Source organism: Talpa occidentalis, unplaced genomic scaffold (assembly GCF_014898055.3).
Source record: "Talpa occidentalis isolate TD23 unplaced genomic scaffold, MPIMG_talOcc4v2.1 talOcc4.14, whole genome shotgun sequence".
NCBI classification, from domain to species: Eukaryota; Metazoa; Chordata; class Mammalia; order Eulipotyphla; family Talpidae; genus Talpa; species Talpa occidentalis.
The window spans coordinates 62,245,853-62,264,529 of NW_023601433.1; the positions used below are offsets into that span (position 1 = coordinate 62,245,853).

Below are 18,677 nucleotides of genomic sequence, written 5' to 3' on the forward strand. Positions count from 1 at the left end.
TCATCTTCCTTCTTGTCTTTTTAAATTTTTTTTTTATCTGGAAGAGCTCTAATGGACAATTTTAGTTCCACTTTCTGATAAAGAGCTTTTGGGGGAGGTTGTTTAAAACAGGAACACTTTCTGGAGTACAACTGAGAAATGGTCTCTGTTGACTTTTTTCTTAAACTTGGGTTGAGAAAAATTATTTGAGAGCTTATCTGTTTTTAGCTGCATTATTTCCTGGAATTAGGTGATTCTGATCCATGCAGTTTGCACACAGTTTTTCCATAACATGGCAATAAGGTGATTTTACTTGACTATCAGTAGCATTTGACAGTCCAGCATTCCCTTCTGAAAATGTAGACTCTTCAACTCTCTTTCCACCTCCCTGGCTGCTTTTTATTAGTCTTCTTTGCTGGTTGGTTCCTCCCCACAGAGATGATCTTTAAATTTTCGAGTGACCTTGCTCTAGTCTTTGTCATTCCTTTATGCCTATCCACACATGTCCCCTAGAGGATGTACCTAGCCCTGTGGCATTCAACCCTGTCATCCAGTGGTATAATGTAAATGTTTAACCATTGACTCTCTAGAGAAAGAAAATCCATGATCTGTAATATTTACCAATTTCCCTGGTGTAAATTCTCCTACCATGGTCCATTTCAAGTGCCCAACATGTGGTCACCAACCATGGAGTTGGGAAGAGATGCACATAATCCACAGTCCATCACATCCCTGATGATATCCACATTTGTACTTTCAGTACAGACATCTTGCCTAAACACAATATCTGCTTTTTAATGTCCTCCATTTGAATTTTTAATTATCACCTCAAGTTTAACATATCCAAATAGAACTATTCATCTCCTTGCCTCTGCCATCACCACCACCAGCTTTTCCTGCAGGATTCCTATGAGAGTGAGTGTCTACTCCATTCTACAGCTAATTCCTGACTCCTCTCTCCCTCTCTCACTCCCCAAGGAAGTCATCAGCCAATCCTACCAACTTTATTTTGTAGATAAATCCAGAATTCATTCATTGTTTACCACCTCCCAAGTATCACCTGGTTTGAACCATCATCATCGCTCATCAAGATTATCACACTGATGACTGAATGAGGTACCCCATTCCACCTAGTTCTCTGCCAACCTGGCATCTGTCAGCAGATGCCATTCTTAACAAGTGATCTTCTACTGTTTCAGTCCAAGTAAAATCCAAAAGTCCTCATCGTGGCCAACATCATGGCCTCTGTCTTCTGGGGTCCTGATACCTCTCTGATAGCTGCTTTTCTCTACTCATCCCATCCCCTCACTCTGCCCCAGTTCCAGCTACCTCCTCGATGTTCCTTAGGTCCATCAGTTATGCTCTACTACATAAATGCAATTTCCTTTGCCTGGGATATTCTTTTTCCAGATGATAGTGGACTTGCCCCCTTGCTCCTTTATGTCTCTGCTTAAATATCATCTTAAGGGAGAGTCACATTAGACAAAAATGCAGTACACCCCATCTCTCCTCACTCCTTACCCTGCTTTTTCTTTAGAGATCTTATCATCACTTAACATATTACTTATTCATGAAAACAGATGTCCCCTGGGCCTAGAACACAGTCTGACATATGTAGGTGTTAAATAAAAACTGGTGGAACTAATAAACAAGGTGTAGCGTCCTTGATATTATATCCCCAGGGGTATTTATATTCTGAGACTGCTTTTGTTTGATTGAACTTGGACCACATTTTCTAGAAGTGATCAATATATGTTTAAGCCAGACTCATTTTCCTCATTGTTCCAATGGAGGGGTTGGAGGGACCATATGGAAATAATCTGTGTGGAAATGTGACTTGGCATTTCTGTTAAAGGTCAGTAAGCAGCGAAGGAAAATGATCAGAGGCAAATTATAGACTATCTCAAATATCCACACACAGTTTCTGATTGGGAAGGAAAAGGACTCCCATACTCAAAGGCATTCATTGTATAGTAGGATTTCAAGCAGTTTTTCATGAGCAAGTTCTCTACCAAGAAAAAAACAAGCATCCTAAATTGAGTCACTTTGTTATGACTGATAATGCCATGAACATATTTATTTGCATAAGAAAGGCAGTCACTTTGCAGCATTATCCTTTGGCGAACATTTCTGTTTGATCAAAAGTTTGAGTTTATGACCAGAAGGCTTTCTTCTTATTCATCTATTCACATTCATTCAGTAAACATTTATCCTCCCAATTATATGAGCTAGGCACTGTTGTAGACTCTGAGGTTCAGTGGAAAGACTGTCCAAGTCCTTTGATATAGTTAGTTATTGAGTGGTCAGACAGAGAACAGAAAAAAGAATGAAAAATCCATAGATGTGGTTCATTCATTCCCAGAACTGAAAGCAAATAAGTATCCATGCCTAATTTCTTCTTTGTTTATCTTTTGTATGTAAGATAATATTGTTCTCAGAGGCACATCAATAAATCAATACAAATAAAAGTGGATTATTTTTAACTCTGTGTTCAAAGAAACTCTCATGTTACACAGGTAGAGAGAAATCACATCTCTAGACCAATTTATAAGAGATCTGCTTTTAAAACACCTATGAAAAGAGTTCTAAGAATACATGATTGATTTTTTTTTAACATAGTTATCAAGACAAGATGTAAGACACTCCAAAGGGTCTTTGCCCAGTGGAGAAGAATTATGCAAGAGCAGCTGGACTGGGTGTTTCTGATCTCAAATTGCCTGGGAGACAGTCCTGCATGACACTAGATTCTGTGACTTCAGAAATCTGTTCAACATCCAGAAAGTGGCCTTAAAGTCCTGGGCTCTTCATAGGATACCTTGGAATATGGACCAAACTCCAAGGAGGTGACATTTTTTTTTTTTTTCTATTACAAATGACACTTGACTAAAATTCAATATAATCAAATCAGTTTTTTCTTTTTTTAGGTGAAGATACCACAATGCTTGAGAAAGCTGATTTCCTTAAGCTAACATCTTGCCTAGATGATCCATTCTTACTTGGAGTAGTTTCTCGGGATGGCTGTGCATTAGAATTACCTGGGGTTTGAATACTCATGCCTAGCTCCCCTCTCCAGATATGCTAATAACCATGGTTATGGACACTGGGAATTTTAGAGCTTCTCAGGGTGCTTCCAATGTGAAGCCAGGGTTAAGAAATGCTGCTTTGGGATGAGTTGGCATTTGACCTATGACACTGGTGAGGATACTAAGGAGTTGGGATTTGGGGATGAGTGGCCTAAAGAATGAAACCATGGCCCGGTTTCATGCTGAGCTTGGTAGCCACAGTTTGCTGTTTCTGACCATTTGAAAAGTGCCTGCTGTCCACACAAGTGTGAGGGTTGAAAGTTATGGAGTGGCACTCATAGAGACACTCATTCTATCCCAGCACAGAGCTGCTATGCAATCTCATTCAGCCAGTGTGATTGTTTTAACATTACTGTTTCCGGATTTCTTTTTTAAAAATTTAAATAATTAGGGCCTCCCTGGTGGCTCAGCGGTTGAGCACTGGGCTGTGAAGCTGCCCGCAGCCTCTGCAGAGCCGGTTTGATTCCAGGCTGCTGGCGAGGGTTCCACATGGCACATGGCGCGCAGAACTCTCCTGCCGTGCCCACTGCTCCCCTCAGCAGTGTATTTCGTCAGTCTGCCTGTTCTGTTCCCCGCTCTGTCTCTGGTGAATCCTTTCACCCTCCCGTGATTCTGACTGTACCCAGTGCTTGTATAAATAAATAAATAAATCCTTTAAAAAATTTAAATAATTTTAATCACCTTTTACTGAGGATTGTTTTCACTTAACATTTTAAGCTGATATAAGTTGTTATAAGAAATAAGTGTTGGGTCACCAGTCTGAATCACTTAAAATTGCAAGGGACTGAGCAAGCTGGGGAGAATGGCCTTCAAAGCAGCCTGAGAAACTGAAGATTGGTGTCTCTGATCGTCCATGTCTTTCTTCTCCAGAGAGGTGTGTATTTATTGAAGGAACAAGACCTTATGCGGGATGAGGGAGTTGGATAATAATATGTATGAGTACACTGATCTGTCTGAACATTTTCTTGGCTGTCTGCTTTCAATGGTAATAAATATCCACTAAAAGCCGTCTGCTCTGTGTGTTTTTGGTAAAGTCTCACACTTCCCTCCCTGCATGAATACATTCAGAATGTAAGCACCACGCATTCGACTATAGAGACTCTGTTGTAGTCTGAATTCTTAAGTTATGCAGCTTAGCAGCTGTGATAATGTAATGGTTTGCAAAATAATAGACTGGCAATACGTCAACCTGGAATAACACATCAAATAATGAATAATGTGGGTGCAAGAAGGTTTAATTTATACTGCGTTAAAAATACTGCTCCAGAAATATCACACCATTTCAGTCTTTCCAAGACAAAAAACCCCTTTCACTTAGATAGTCAAATAATTGTGGTAAAAGGAAATGCTTTCTTCTTTTTTTTTTCCTTCATTAAAAATGTCGAATGTACATTACTCCATGAAAAGGCATACACTCTGAGTCTGGGTTGGTTGTTCACTTACATACTTTGTTGTACTTCAAGATACACAGGGCATGGTCTCAGAGTTCAAAATAAATAGAAGAGCACTGCTCCTTTCAGCAGATTCATTAACAGTAAGAGTGAACACCTTTTTTTTTTTTTTTTTTTTTTTACCAACAATAACGGGATTGTGGTGATTTGAAAGGTGGTTTCTGTTTATGTCTTAATTCAGATCCTCTTTCCCAAGGATTTTCTCACTGGTGCAAGTTTCAAAAAAATTTTGGATTTAATTAATTTTCTCATATCTCTAGTTTTTAATATTTATTGAGCTCCTGTTACAAATTAGGGTCCAAGATGAGTCCTCAGTCCTCAAGGAGCTTGTTAGGATGTAGAGGATTGACAGGACAGAGGGCATTCAGTGTGATTTGTGCTACAGGGAAATGCAGATTGCTATGGGAGACTGAAGGCAGAATACTTATTTGGACTTGGAGTGGAAAAGCAGTATCTAGAAAGGATTCCCATAGGTTGTTAGTCTTAGGTTGAAGGGTATTAATGGGAAGTTAAGGAGTTGGAGAGAAGAGGTAGTATCAGGCTAACAAAAGCATGTACAAAGGCCCTGAGGCAAGGGAGAGCATGATACAGGTTTCCCCTATTATCCAAAAGTAGAATGTCCCTATTTGGTAGGTTTTTAGAGGAGTCTGGGGAAACTAATATCATTCATTTATATGGAAAAAAAAATTGAGCATTCAAAACCCAAAAAATACCTTATCAAATCATGTCAAATAAGAAGCTTCTACTTTTGGATAGCAGGGGAAACCTGTAGTTTGGGGAATTGCAAACATGTTCAAGAAGGTGGGAGTGTCACATACCCAGGGTAGGTGTAGGGAGAGATGAGCCAAAAGAAATAAGCAGGGCTTATTTCTTACACATTTGTACTATCTTCAGCCAGGATTTTAGACTTAAGGGTTTTAAATAGACAAGTGACACAATCACACCTATGTTTTAGAAAGATCACAGAGGCTAAAGCACAGGGCTTAGAACAAATTGTCAACCATTGGAAAGGACAGATGATATGGTACCTGAACCACAAAATAGGGAGGATGGGGGAACTGCATGTGGAGCTGTTCTGGGGATACAACTGGCAGCACAGGGTGACTGACTGGAAGGGGGAGGCCAAGGAAAGGGAGGTGGCAGGGAAGATGCCTAGATTTTAGCTAGGGTGTCGAGGTAGCTAGTGGTACTGGATGGGGGAGCAGGAATGTGGGTAAGATGGTGAATAACGATTTGGACATGTTGGATTTGAAGTGCTGAGACATTGAGGAGAACAGACATGTCCAGCCCACACTGGGATTTGGGGGTAGGCATGGTAGAAAAGAGGATACATTACGGGGGGATAGGCACCCTCAACAAATAGACATGCAACACAACAAGAGCTGGACCACATAAAGTTTTACCCACCTATTCCTAGGTCTTAGATCAATAAAGGTAATCTCCAACTTGAAACCATGTTCTCATATTTGTAGGGTTATTGTATGATAGGCGTATTCCCTCAGCCCAAAGCAGACTCTCAGAAAGAACGCCCACCTTCGCTCTTTCCTTAACTCATTTATGTGTCTTGTTTCTTAAATTTGTTAGAATTTTTCCTTAAGTTCATTTTTACCTCTGTAATAAAAATACTGAGCTTTAGAAGGAAGAGACCCTATAGAATTATCTAGACTTGAATAAATTTAGTTACTTGGCATTTGTGTGCAGTGAATTTCAAACACTTCATTTTGCAAGTGCTGCACATCAAAAGGCAAGCTATCACCAGGAAACACTGTCTGCCTTGGTGTTATCAGGTGATTATTCCCACAGGCTCTCTCTGGGCCACAGCGAGGTGTGACAAGAGGTGTGTAAAGGGCCATCAGCTATTGAAAAAATAAGCCAAGTGTTCCTGCGCTTGAAAATAGGTAAACTTAAGAAAATATGTCTGTCACATGCCAGATATTAAGTCCTTAAGTACATTATCTCTAATCTTTAAACAACACCCGCAAGGGTAGATGGGGCAAATGAATAAACCGAGGTTGAGAAAGCCTGTGTCACTTTGCCAATGTCACAAACTAGTAAACGGTGGGATCCTGTTTCTTGGGACCGTGTGGGCGGGAGTATCCCTAACTCTCCTATATTACAAATACAGCATTCTATAGTTCTTTTATTTATTCTGCCCTCCCCAGCACAGTGATGGGATCCTTGCAGTTGGTAAAAACTGCAAGGGATACTCCCTTGCAGGGATAATCCCTTGTAGGGATACTTAGGGATACTCCTGCCTTCATTTATATAAATGAAATGATTAGAATTTCTTCCATAGAATAAGTAACAAAGACAATTTAGGTGCTGCCAGAGGCAGTCAGATGGCTGGAGAAGGTAGGGCGTAGCACCCACACTGTCCCAAGAAACAGGGTCCCACCGTTTACTAGTTTGTGACATTTACTAGATCTAAGCGCAAGATCTAAGCCTGATTACCAATCCCGAATAAGTCTCTGGCATTGGGATTTGTAGGATGTCTAAGTAGCATAATTAAGAAGGTGCATTACTTTAACTTTGTGGCAATTGGAAAACAAAAGCAATTGTTTACCCTGGACAGCTAAGGGCACAGGACTGGCTGTGCCCTAGAAATCATCAACAGTCCTCCATGGTCATTAGCATCTCTGCTTTGTAAGTCTTTGCTATTTCCTGTCATGTGAAGTATGGGTGACACGTTGGTCATAACCCTTTTCTCAGGGCTGGGCTGCAATGTCAAAGCTCCCCCAGAGAGCAAAGGTAATGAAACAGAGGTCCCCTACCAGTCCCCGGATTTAGGTCCTGCTCTGTTGTTAATTATATGCCTCTAGAGTGAAGATTAAAATTCTCCATACCATGCTGTCCCTGTTTATGCAGGACAAGGGTAATGACCCCCATTCACTGTGTCTCATTAGCAACCCAGGATCATAAAGTGAGGCAATGGATATGAAAGTGCATTGGAGTAAAGGTGTCAGAGAAATGTGAGGTCTTCACATCATTAAAGACTGGGAGACAACAGAAGCCAACTGGAATGTCTGTCATCCTCTAGGCCACCAGTGTAACTGAAAGAACGTTGTTGCTTTTAATCAAGGGAGTCCCAAGAAAAGAGCCCTGGTTCTCTTGTCTGCCCTTTGAGGAGATGCCATTACTCACCTTCCCTGCCTTCCTTTTATATAAATGTATGACTCTGATTCTGAAAATTGTCATAAAATCTGCAACAGTAGAAAATGCCCAATTGGAACTGACATGACATCCTATATTCTAATTAGTCTCGTTCTCCCTCACAGTGGAGCATGGCATGGCAGGCACAGGGGTGCCACTGCAACCTCATGACTAGTGCCTTATCAGCCCCATCTCTGTCCATACAGCCATGGAGATTAACGGGACGTTTCTCGTGCCAATGATGGGCATGCATCTTTGAAGGGCCCAAAGGTTCAGAACAGCCTATTCAACCCTCGTGTGTGCCCAGGGACAAAAAGGAGGTCTGTGTGTTTTGGATACAAATCTACATCAATATATGCAACAAGAGACATGTTTTATATAGGACACTGCATTCATGCATTGTATTCAGCGTTTCTTAAATTGGTAAACACTGAATCACAGACATGGTAACTGAATACATCTATATTTATTAAAATTACATGATTTATTGAACTTACATGATTTATCTGGAGCGTCTCCTGGCTAACTAGAGGTTACCAAGTTACTATTGATTTTTGTTGTCTATACACAGGATGTATTAGTGCAACTCTAGGGTAAGAAATTTACATTTCCAAGTGAGCTTTTGTGAATAGAGCAGGTTATGTAAATTTAGTAACCATATAGATGAAAAAATTTTCACCATTACTTAAAATCACATACAATAAAAGTCTGATAACTATTTAAATTTTGCTGTAACTGTGGGTCCTCTGCCCTAAAGCTCCCAGCATAAAGGGAACACACAGTAGGCACTTAATACATATTAGGTTATGCTCCTGATATTGAGCATAGGAAATACATTTCAAAATAAGGACCCATACAGGGAGCAACATGGCGGCGAGGAGACGCTGCGAGTAAGATCTCCCACTAAAAAAAAGTTAATAGGGAGGAAAAGCGGCAGGTCCCAGTGAGAACTGGGACACGGAAGATAAACGGGTGACTCCAGCAAACTACCCGAAGAAGAAAGTGGCCATAAAAGAGGACTAGAAGGGAGGGAAGCGCAGAACCCTGCTCCCCTCCCCCGCCCACAGAGGCGGCACTCTCTGACCGGCAGAGAGGAGGAAAAACAACAAACCAAAACAACCAACAAGAACAAACGACGCAGCAAGCGGGACTGTGAGTGGAAAGGAACTATTGCAGCCACCACACCCCGTGAACGGGAGCTGAGGCGAACCCTGCAGGATCCGCCGCGGCAGTGAGGGAACGGCTCCGGGCGCCATTAGAGAAGAACAAAGACCCCGGGAGACGCGCGCACAGCCCGGGCTGCCGGTAGCTGGCGCGGAAACGCGGAGCGCTCGGGGAGCTTGAAAAGCAAGTGCAGACCGGAATCGCGGCTGCCCAGGTACCCGCGCCTGCGACCTAGGCTTGCGGGGAGACGACCTAGGCTTGCGGGAGACGCGCGGAGGTCCTCACTGAGGTGAAGGTCCCTCCCTGAGTGAGCAGGAACCAGGCACCCGGGCACGGGAGCGGTGCAAAAGGCGCCATTCCCGCGCCACTGAACTGGGCTACAGCCCGCGTCCTGGAACTGAGGGCTTTGAACTGAGACCCGGGGCACGAAAATTCGGGGCGTGGGTTCTCCACGACGGTGGGGCACAAGGCAGACACAGCACCCCAAAGCTGTTGAGGTGTACCCTACCATTCCCGCTCTGTTCCCTGTCCCACGGGGTGGGGGGGACGAAAAACAGCCCCCCAAGGACAATAGGAGAGATCTCTGGCGCCACCTAGTGACCAGGAAAAAAAAAGTCACTAACACCCCATAGAACAGGAAATTTCTTAAGACTGCTTGAAAAGGGCAGAAGGCTTCTGCAGTGGCCAGCCGGGAAGTTATTCCACGCCAGGCCCCTTCCGACCAGCAGTCTGAGCCCACAGAGGGAGCAGGCACCCACGTCCGGGGCAGACCGGGGGCACAGAAGAGTGTGCCTGAAACCGGAGGCGCAGGGACTGCATCCCGCTTCGCCATTTGAGAACAGGGACATTTCTTCAGTAAAAACTGCCTAAAACCAGCAGAAAGCTCCCCCAGAAGACAGAGATGGCTCCTGGAAGAGCCAGAGGGGAGCGGAGAAGTTCACCCAAGATGTCAGTCAGTCCGAGCAACACAGTGTCCCAACGCATACGACAAATTAGAAAACAGACAGTAGGGAGTAGAAGAACCACACGCAACCTAAAAACTCCTCAGGAAAGAAGCACACCACAAAAAGAAAACCACTCCCCAGATTGCAACGACAGCAACTTGGAAGAACTTCTGAGCCTTCCAGAAAGAGAATTTAAAATTGCCATGATTAAAAAAGTGATAGATCAGAAGAAGGAAATTGAGTCCCTAAAGAGGGAAGTAAGAGAAATGCAGGAGATCAAAGAATTAATGGAGGAACTAAAGAACTCTGGGAAAAGCAATGAAAGCAGAATAGATGAAATGGAAGAACGAATAAGTAATCTTGAAGACACAGAAATAAAAAGAACCAAAACAGAAAAGGAAAGAGAAGTACGAAGGAAAAAGAATGAAGAAAGACTTCGGGAACTATCTGACTCCATGAGGAAAGGAAATATAAGAGTTATAGGAATTCCAGAAGGAGAGGAGAGAGATGTAGGAACAGAGAAAATATTCATGGATATAATTGAAGAGAACTTCCCAAATGAGAAGAAGGAGCTGAAAATTGATATACAAGAAGCAAGAAGAACACCAAACTTCCACGACGAAAGGAAAAACACAGCAAGACACATAATAGTAAAGCTCCCAAGAATCCAGGACAAGGAAAAATAATGAAGCTGACAAGAGGGAAGAAACAGATAACATTCAAAGGAAAACCAATCAGGCTGACATCAGACTTCTCTGAAGAAACACTACGGGCAAGGAGAGAGTGGAGGGACATAGTCAACAGACTCCAAGAAAACAGATGCCAACCAAGAATACTCTATCCCGCAAAGCTCTCTTTCCTCCATGAAGAAAGAATATGGACCTTCCCAGACAAAGAGAAACTCCGGAATTTCATTGCGACTAAACCCCCACTCCAAAAAATACTACAAGGAATCCTAAAGCCAGAACCTCAGAGGGACGAATAACAACGAAAGAAGACGAAAAAAAAAAAAAGTTATTAAAAGAATAAATAAATAAAATCAAAGGAAAGACAAACATAATGGCAAATACAGATGCTAACATATCAATATTAACTCTAAATGTAAATGGACTAAACTCTTCAATAAAAAGACACAGAGTTGCAGCCTGGATTAAGAAACAAAACCCAACCTTTTGCTGTCTCCAGGAAACACATTTAGCTACAAAAGATAAAAATAGGCTCAAAGTCAAAGGATGGAAAACAATCCTACAAGCAAATGGGCCAAAAAAGAAACCAGGAACAGCTATACTTATATCAGATAAAACAGACTTCAAACTCAAAAAAATAAAAAGAGACCCCAATGGTCACTACATTATGATTAAGGGGACAATACTTCAAGAAGAAATAACACTCATTAACATATACTCACCAAACAAAAGAGCACCAAAATATATCAGACAACTGTTGTCCTCTCTGAAAACAGACATCAGAGAAAACACATATGTAGTGGGAGACTTCAACACACCACTATCAACAATGGATAGATCAACAAGACAAAAAATAAGTAAAGAAACTAAAGCTCTAAATAAGGACCTAGAGCATTTGGGCTTAACAGACATCTATAGAACACTAAACCCAAAAAAAACGGAGTACACATTTTTCTCAAGCGCACACGGATCATTCTCCAGGATCGATCACATACTGGGGCACAAGACAAACATCAACAGATACACCAAGATTGAAATCATACCAACCATCTTTTCTGACCACGAAGGCATCAAACTAGAAATAAATCATAAAAAGAAGGCAAGGAACTATCCTACCTCATGGAGATTAAAAGCCACACTACTGGAAGACCACTGGACTAACGAGGAGATCAAAGAAGAAATTAAAAAATTCTTTGAATTGAATGACAAGGAGGACACCAATATCCTAAATGTATGGGATGCAGCAAAAGCAGTAATAAGAGGAAAATATATAGCAATAGAAGCTCACATCAAAAAACAGGAAAGAACTCAAAGAAACAACCTAATCTCGAAGCTCAAAGATCTAGAAAAAGAACAACAAAAAAACCCCAGAACCAGTAGAAGAAAAGAAATAATAAAAACCAAAGCAGAAATAAATGAAATTGAAACTAAAAAAACAATCCAAAAGATCAATGAAACCAAGAGCTGGTTCTTTGAAAAAATAAATAAAATAGACAAACCCCTAGCCAGGCTCACAAAGGAAAAAAGGGAGAAAGCACAAATACACAGAATCATAAATGAAAGAGGAGAAATCACAACGGACACAGCAGAAATCAAAAGAATAATCAGTAACTACTATGAACAGTTATATGGAAACAAGTTCAACAATCTAGAGGAGATGGACAAATTCCTACAACTCTACAATCACCCAAAGCTAGATAAAGAAGAAATAGAACACCTAAACAGACCAATTACAAGCAGCGAAATTGAAATGGTAATTAAAAACCTCCCCAAAAACAAAAGCCCAGGACCTGATGGATTTACAAATGAATTCTACCAAACATTCAGAGACGAATTAGTGCCTATCCTTCACAAACTCTTCCAAAAAAATTGAGAAGGAAGGGACAATACCAAACATGTTCTATGAAGCCAATATTACACTAATACCAAAACCGAATAAGGACAACACAAAAAAGGAAAACTATAGGCCAATCTCCCTAATGAACACTGATGCAAAAATCCTCAATAAAATTTTAGCTATCAGAATCCAACAATGTATCCATAAGATAATTCACCACGACCAAGTTGGATTCATTCCAGGGGCACAAGGATGGTTTAACATCCGAAAATCAATCAACGTTATCCAACACATCAACAAAAAGAAATATAAAAACCATATGATAATATCAATAGATGCTGAGAAAGCTTTCGACAAAGTGCAACACCCATTCATGATAAAAGCCCTTGAAATTCTTGGGATACAAGGAACATACCTCAACATCATAAAGGCCATCTATGACAAGCCAACAGCCAGTATCATTCTCAATGGTGAAAAGCTGAAAGCAATTCCATTAAGATCTGGAACAAGACAAGGATGTCCACTCTCACCACTGCTTTTCAATATAATACTGGAAGTCCTAGCCAGAGCAATAAGACAAGAGAAAGACATCCAAGGAATCCAAATAGGAAAAGAAGAAGTCAAACTATCACTATTTGCAGATGATATGATAATATACATAGAGAACCCCAAAATCTCCACAGAAAAACTAATTCAACTCATCAATCAGTTCAGTAAAGTGGCAGGATACAAAATCAACACGCAAAAGTCAGTAGCCTTCCTATACACAAACAATAAATCTGAAGAAGAAGAAATCAAAAAAACCACCCCTTTTATTATCGAAACAAAAAAAATCAAATATTTGGGAATAAATCTAACAAAAGAGGTAAAGGACCTATACAAAGAAAACTATAAAACACTGTTAAAAGAAATAGAAGAAGACACAAAGAAATGGAAAGACATCCCCTGCTCATGGATTGGAAGAATAAACATTATTAAAATGGCCATCCTACCAAAAGCAATATACAGATTCAGTGCTATTCCAATCAAAATCTCAATGGCATTCTTCAAAGAAATAGAACAATTATTGATGAAATTCATATGGAATCACCAAAAACCCCGAATAGCCAAAGCTCTACTGAAAAAAAAAGAAGGAAATGGAGGCATCACACTCCCAGACTTCAAACTATACTACAAAGCCATAATCATCAAAACTGCATGGTATTGGAACAAGAACAGACATACAGACCAATGGAATCGAATAGAAAATCCAGAAATAAACCCACAGATTTATGGTCAACTAATCTTTGACAAAGGAGCAAAGACTATGCATTGGAGCAAAGAAGTTGTTCAATAAATGGTGCTGGGAAAACTGGGTCGCTACATGCAAAAGAATGAAGCTTGACCACTACCTCACACCATACACAAAAATCAACTCAAAATGGATTAAAGAACTAGACATAAGACCTGAAACCATAAAATACATAGAAGGAAATATAGGCGAAACACTACGGGATTTGCACATCAAAGACATCTTTACAGACACATCACCCAAAGCAGTGATAGTGAAGAGAAAGATAAACAGCTGGGACTACATCAAATTAAAGAGCTTCTGCACAGCAAAAGAGACAATAACAAAAACAAAGAGAAACCCCACCAACTGGGAGAACATTTTTGCACCCAACACTAATGATAAAGGACTGATCACAAAAATCTGCAAAGAGCTGATGAGACTCAGCAACAACAAAGAAAATAATCCAGTCAAAAAATGGGCAGAAGAGCTAAAAGAAACTTCTCTGAAGAGGAAATGCAAATGGCCAACAGACATATGAAAAAATGTTCAACATCACTTGTCATCAGGGAAATGCAAATCAAAACTACCATGAGATACCATCTCACACCAGTGAGAATGGCACATATTAAAAAAACTAGCAACAACAAATGTTGGTGAGGATGTGGAGAAAAAGGAACTCTTGTGCACTGTTGGTGGGAGTGCAAACTGGTCCAACCACTATGGAGAGCTGTGTGGAGATTTCTGGACCTACTAAACATAGAGCTTCCATATGATCCAGCAATTCCACTCCTAGGTATTTACCCAAAGGACACAGAAACATCAATTCCAAAGAGCACCTGCACTCCTATGTTTATAGCAGCACTGTTTACAATAGCTAAGCTTTGGAAACAACCCAAATGCCCAAAAATAGATGACTGGATCAAGAAGATGTGGTACATATACACCATGGAATATTACTCAGCATTCAAAAAAGATAAACACATGCAATTTGCAGCAACATGGATGGCACTGGAAGGGATCATGCTCAGCGAAATAAGCCAAAAAGAAAAAGAAAAATACCGGATGGTCTCACTCATAGCAGGAATCTAGAAAACTTAAATAAGGGACCAGGAAAATGAATATAAGAAAGTGAAAATCAAAATCAACAAAAAACTATGAACCAGAGACACTTGTTGGGGGGGGGGGGGCGGGAGGGGAAGGATTGGGGTCAGAATGGGGCGTTTGCAATTGTATGGGGGAATATAAAAATAAAATTTAATATTAAAAAAAAAAAATAAGGACCCATACACACCCAGAAAAGAAAGCTAAGTTTTTTTCATTATGCAAATGGCTAAAAAATGGGAATTCAACAAAAAGTCAGGAAATCAACTCCACCAGTACATTTAGATAGCCCCACATTATTTTTTAAAACTTGAATTAAGTTTTTCTTACCTTACATACTGAGTATTCTTTCAGCATATAAGAAAGTCACTTGAATTGAACTGTTCCCCTTTCCAAGACTTGGCAAGTTGCTCATCTATCAAGAGAGCCTCTGGTGATGCCATTTGCCTTGAGAGGTCTTAGACTTCACCACTTAACCCAAGACATTTAAGTGGGGATTCATAGTTCACAGAGGGGTGATGAAAACAGTGGCTCTTGGGGTTTCTGAGACCCACATGACATGGGTATAGCTGTTATCCCCACACAAATGAGCCCAACATCCCCCCAACAACCAGCTTTGCATTAACCATAATCATATCCCAAACTGCCTTAGTCACCTGAGAGAAAGGCAATCCTTATTATTGGATCATCTTTGCCAGGGGCTACCAGAAAGTAAGAGTGTTTTTCAGAAAATTAACAGAGTGATTTTGAAGCAAAATCCATAGTATTACAAAACCCCCAAATGATAGCAAGGTAGGAAAGCATTTGAAACAACATCATCATCCATAAAAAACAAGAGAGGGGCTTTTAATCAACTGACTGAATAATTTAAACCCTCAAAGCATCAAAGCCCCTTAACATTATCATCGCCTCCTTTGAAGACAGTGTCACTCAGCAGAAGAAATTCACACTCTGCTCTAATGAATCTGTTTCACCAAAGGGAAAAGAAAACAGATTCTGCAGCCCGATGTTTTCTCAGCAAGCACTCACCTTTTCCATATCCATTCCCCCATATTTTATCTTTAGTAACTCCCCCCCCCCACCAAGTGCACAGTGGACATAAATATCTACTCTGAATTTTTCATCATTATCTGTTAAGAGAAAAATTGCATATGACATACTATTCTATAGCCCCAAGAATTTGATTTTTTTCAGGAAAACAGGAATACCGGGGGATGCATGTGTCGTGAAAACACACATCTCCCTTTCTCTGGAGCAATCGCCAGGGTGGGGAGGGGAAGGTTACAAACAGTCCGCCACGTAGCTCACCCTCTCCACGCTGCGTCTTCTCAGAGATCCATAAGGAATTTTCAGTAAAAGTCTCTGGGTTCTATTCGGAGCCACTGCAGCCTGAACCACCATGATGTAGAGCCGTGTGTGAGTGTGTGTGAGAGAGAGAGAATGTGTGTGTGTGTGTGTGTGTGTTTGCTTAGCAAAGGGAGAGAGGGAGGCTGCCTCAAAAACTAAGTTATGGTCTCCTGGAGGTTTCCTGAATATCAAATAACTGAAAGAGTTTTCTTTCAACCATATGAGTCAAGATGTGGTCTGTTGTGAAGTGGGGGATGGGGAAAAAGAAAAATCTTCCAAGTTCCCCAACTTCGGCGTGCCTTCAGCTCCCTCCTCTGCCCCCGTGTGTCTGTTCCTCAGTGAGAGTGCATGTCCCAGAAGTACGCAAGTGACACTTCTGGGGAGAGTGATGCAGAAATGTCAACTTTGCTTCTGGTGGCTGCAGATGGTTACCAGGCCAGTTGTCTAATCAAAGCCCTATCAGACGCATTATTTATTCCATCACGTGACTCCAAAGCCCCTCGGCTGTACAGTAGGTCACATGTTCACCTTAAAAAGGCTATTTGGAATATCACCATCTGGTGCAGAGATTAATGTGAAATCCTACGTTCTGATTTCACTCTCTTCAGAACACAAGAAAAATATTTGAAGACCAGTGACATAACACACTAGGGACTTGGAGGATCTCTCTTCATACTCATAAATTATACGTATGACCCTGAGCATATCTGCTTTATTCCTTCCTGCTTACCAAGGCACAGAAAAGAAATGAATGCATACAATTAATTCTACACGTGAATACTATACGCAGAGAAAGTGTAAGAGAAGAGAGAGAAGGAAAAAATGTTTGTAGCACATGATTCAGATGAATCAAATCAAATATACCAGACAGACTTGCATTTGGCACCTCCTATTTAAATGTTTGTGTTACAGAACACTTATTTTTATGTGTGCCAGTAAATATGAAGGAGTTATGCTTGATTTTGCGAGGCTTTGAAAAGAGCTGTCTAAATGCACATTTATCCATCCCATTTGCCTATTTTCTGCTTATCACTTTATTTAATTCCAGGTCAGATAACCTTCCCAGACAAAGACGAAATCTAAAAAATTTTAGATTTCTGTAATATTTTGTCTAGCTGTGTGCTCCTCCCCATCTCATCTCCTCCCTAAATCTGCTTACTCCTGTTGCAGAGAAAATTACTGTAAAGAAAAACAAGTAAAGGGCTTCCAGGACTGGAGGTGTTTTAGTTTTATTCTTTTTACTATTTCCTACATCTCCTGCTTCTCTTTGTTCTGGGTCTCTTGAAAGGGCTGACCATTTCCTTCGTAGTAACCCCAGGCTTTGTGGCGGGAGCCTGATATCACTCATAGGCTTTGTGAACCAGCTTTCCTTTACTCTCTGCAGACCAGTTTATTAAAGACGATGGTAAAGAAAGTTCTGTTTATTCAGAGGGTCTCATAGGAAGTGGGGGTGGGGTGCAAAGGGAAGAACTGGCATTTTTACACTGCTAGAAAATGGATCAGGAAAGAGACTCTTAGAGGGGGGGTGGGTACTCGTGGGGTGGGTACTCGTGGGGCTGTGGTGAGAGGATGGAAACATGGGGCCGGTCATCCAACGCAGACACACATTAAGAGGCAGTTAAAGCAAGCATCAAGTTGATGTGGGAAATTCCAAATATACAACAATCGCGCTTTGTTCATAATCGGTTCCATATGTGTGGCTGGAGTTAGCGAGAGGGTGAGGGAGAAGGGCAGAGACAAGGAAAGATGGAAGACTGCTCAGTGGGACTTACAGAGGTCTTTGGTGAGGTGGTTTGGGCTTACAGATCTTCCCCCCAACCCCCACCCCGTCTTTCTTGCTTCCTTCCTGCACTGCAGTCTTTCAAACTATTTTGGGGTGGATACAAATCTTGGAATGATCCCCAATTATTTGGCCAAATCAGTAGAATCTCTTTGCTTCATAAAAGCCCACTTGACTATGGAACGGTTTTGAACAAAGGACAGGCACATTTTCAAAACACTTATCTGGGATTTCGCCCGTCTAGTAGTTTCAGAGGCAGCAATGTATCCGACCAACTGAGAAGTCACTGTCTCTTTTCTGACCCAGGCAGGGCAAAGCCCCTGGGAGCTGAATTTATTTATATTTGACTAAATGCAACTTCCTGTTTCCCAGGGGTATTAATGAGTTTCACTGAAGAGCTTAAGGCTCATGGCATAGTTCAGATCATAAGGGACACTTTGATGAATGAAGTACAAATAAAACAAAAACATATGCATTTGATTAAGGTTAAAATACATACAGAGGAGAATGTTAATGGAAACAAAAATAACCCTAGGCTAGACTCCCACACTTTTAGCACCACACATTCCACCCCTCTGGCGGTGGGGAGCAGGGTAATTTCTCATATCGCTTTTGTTGCCTCCCCCCAGCTAACAGGGAGGCGTGGGAGAGGGGTCGGGAACCCTTCAGAGTCCCTGGAAGAGAAAAATAGGTGGCCACCTCCTCAAAGAGATTGGAAGGCTCTCAAAGGACTGCTTGTTCAAAACTCTTTCTGATCATCTTGTCTGTTTGCATCTATATATTTAAAATTAATTATTGAATCTAAAGTGTTTGTTTCCAGAAGGCCACTGTTACCGTACAAGTGCTTCTGGAGAGAGGACAGATACTTTGCAGGTATGGCCA

The 18,677-nt window shown here is 41.1% G+C and overlaps 1 protein-coding gene across 3 annotated transcripts in view; it reads right to left on the reverse strand.

Moving 5' to 3' along the window:
* FRMD4A (FERM domain containing 4A) overlaps window positions 1–16,464 on the reverse strand; it is a 302,659-nt gene extending 286,195 nt beyond the window's left edge. The window contains exon 1 of one of the 3 annotated variants that reach the window (XM_037510637.2): window positions 15,977–16,464. In XM_037510637.2, the coding sequence (XP_037366534.2) occupies window positions 15,977–16,069 (93 nt within the window). In that variant the 5' untranslated portion in view covers window positions 16,070–16,464. Of the gene's footprint in view, window positions 1–14,998; window positions 15,215–15,976 lie in introns of those variants that run through there. The other 2 variants (XM_054695096.1, XM_054695097.1) reach the window with 2 other exon arrangements.
* Between the last annotated feature and the right edge of the window lie 2,213 nt (window positions 16,465–18,677).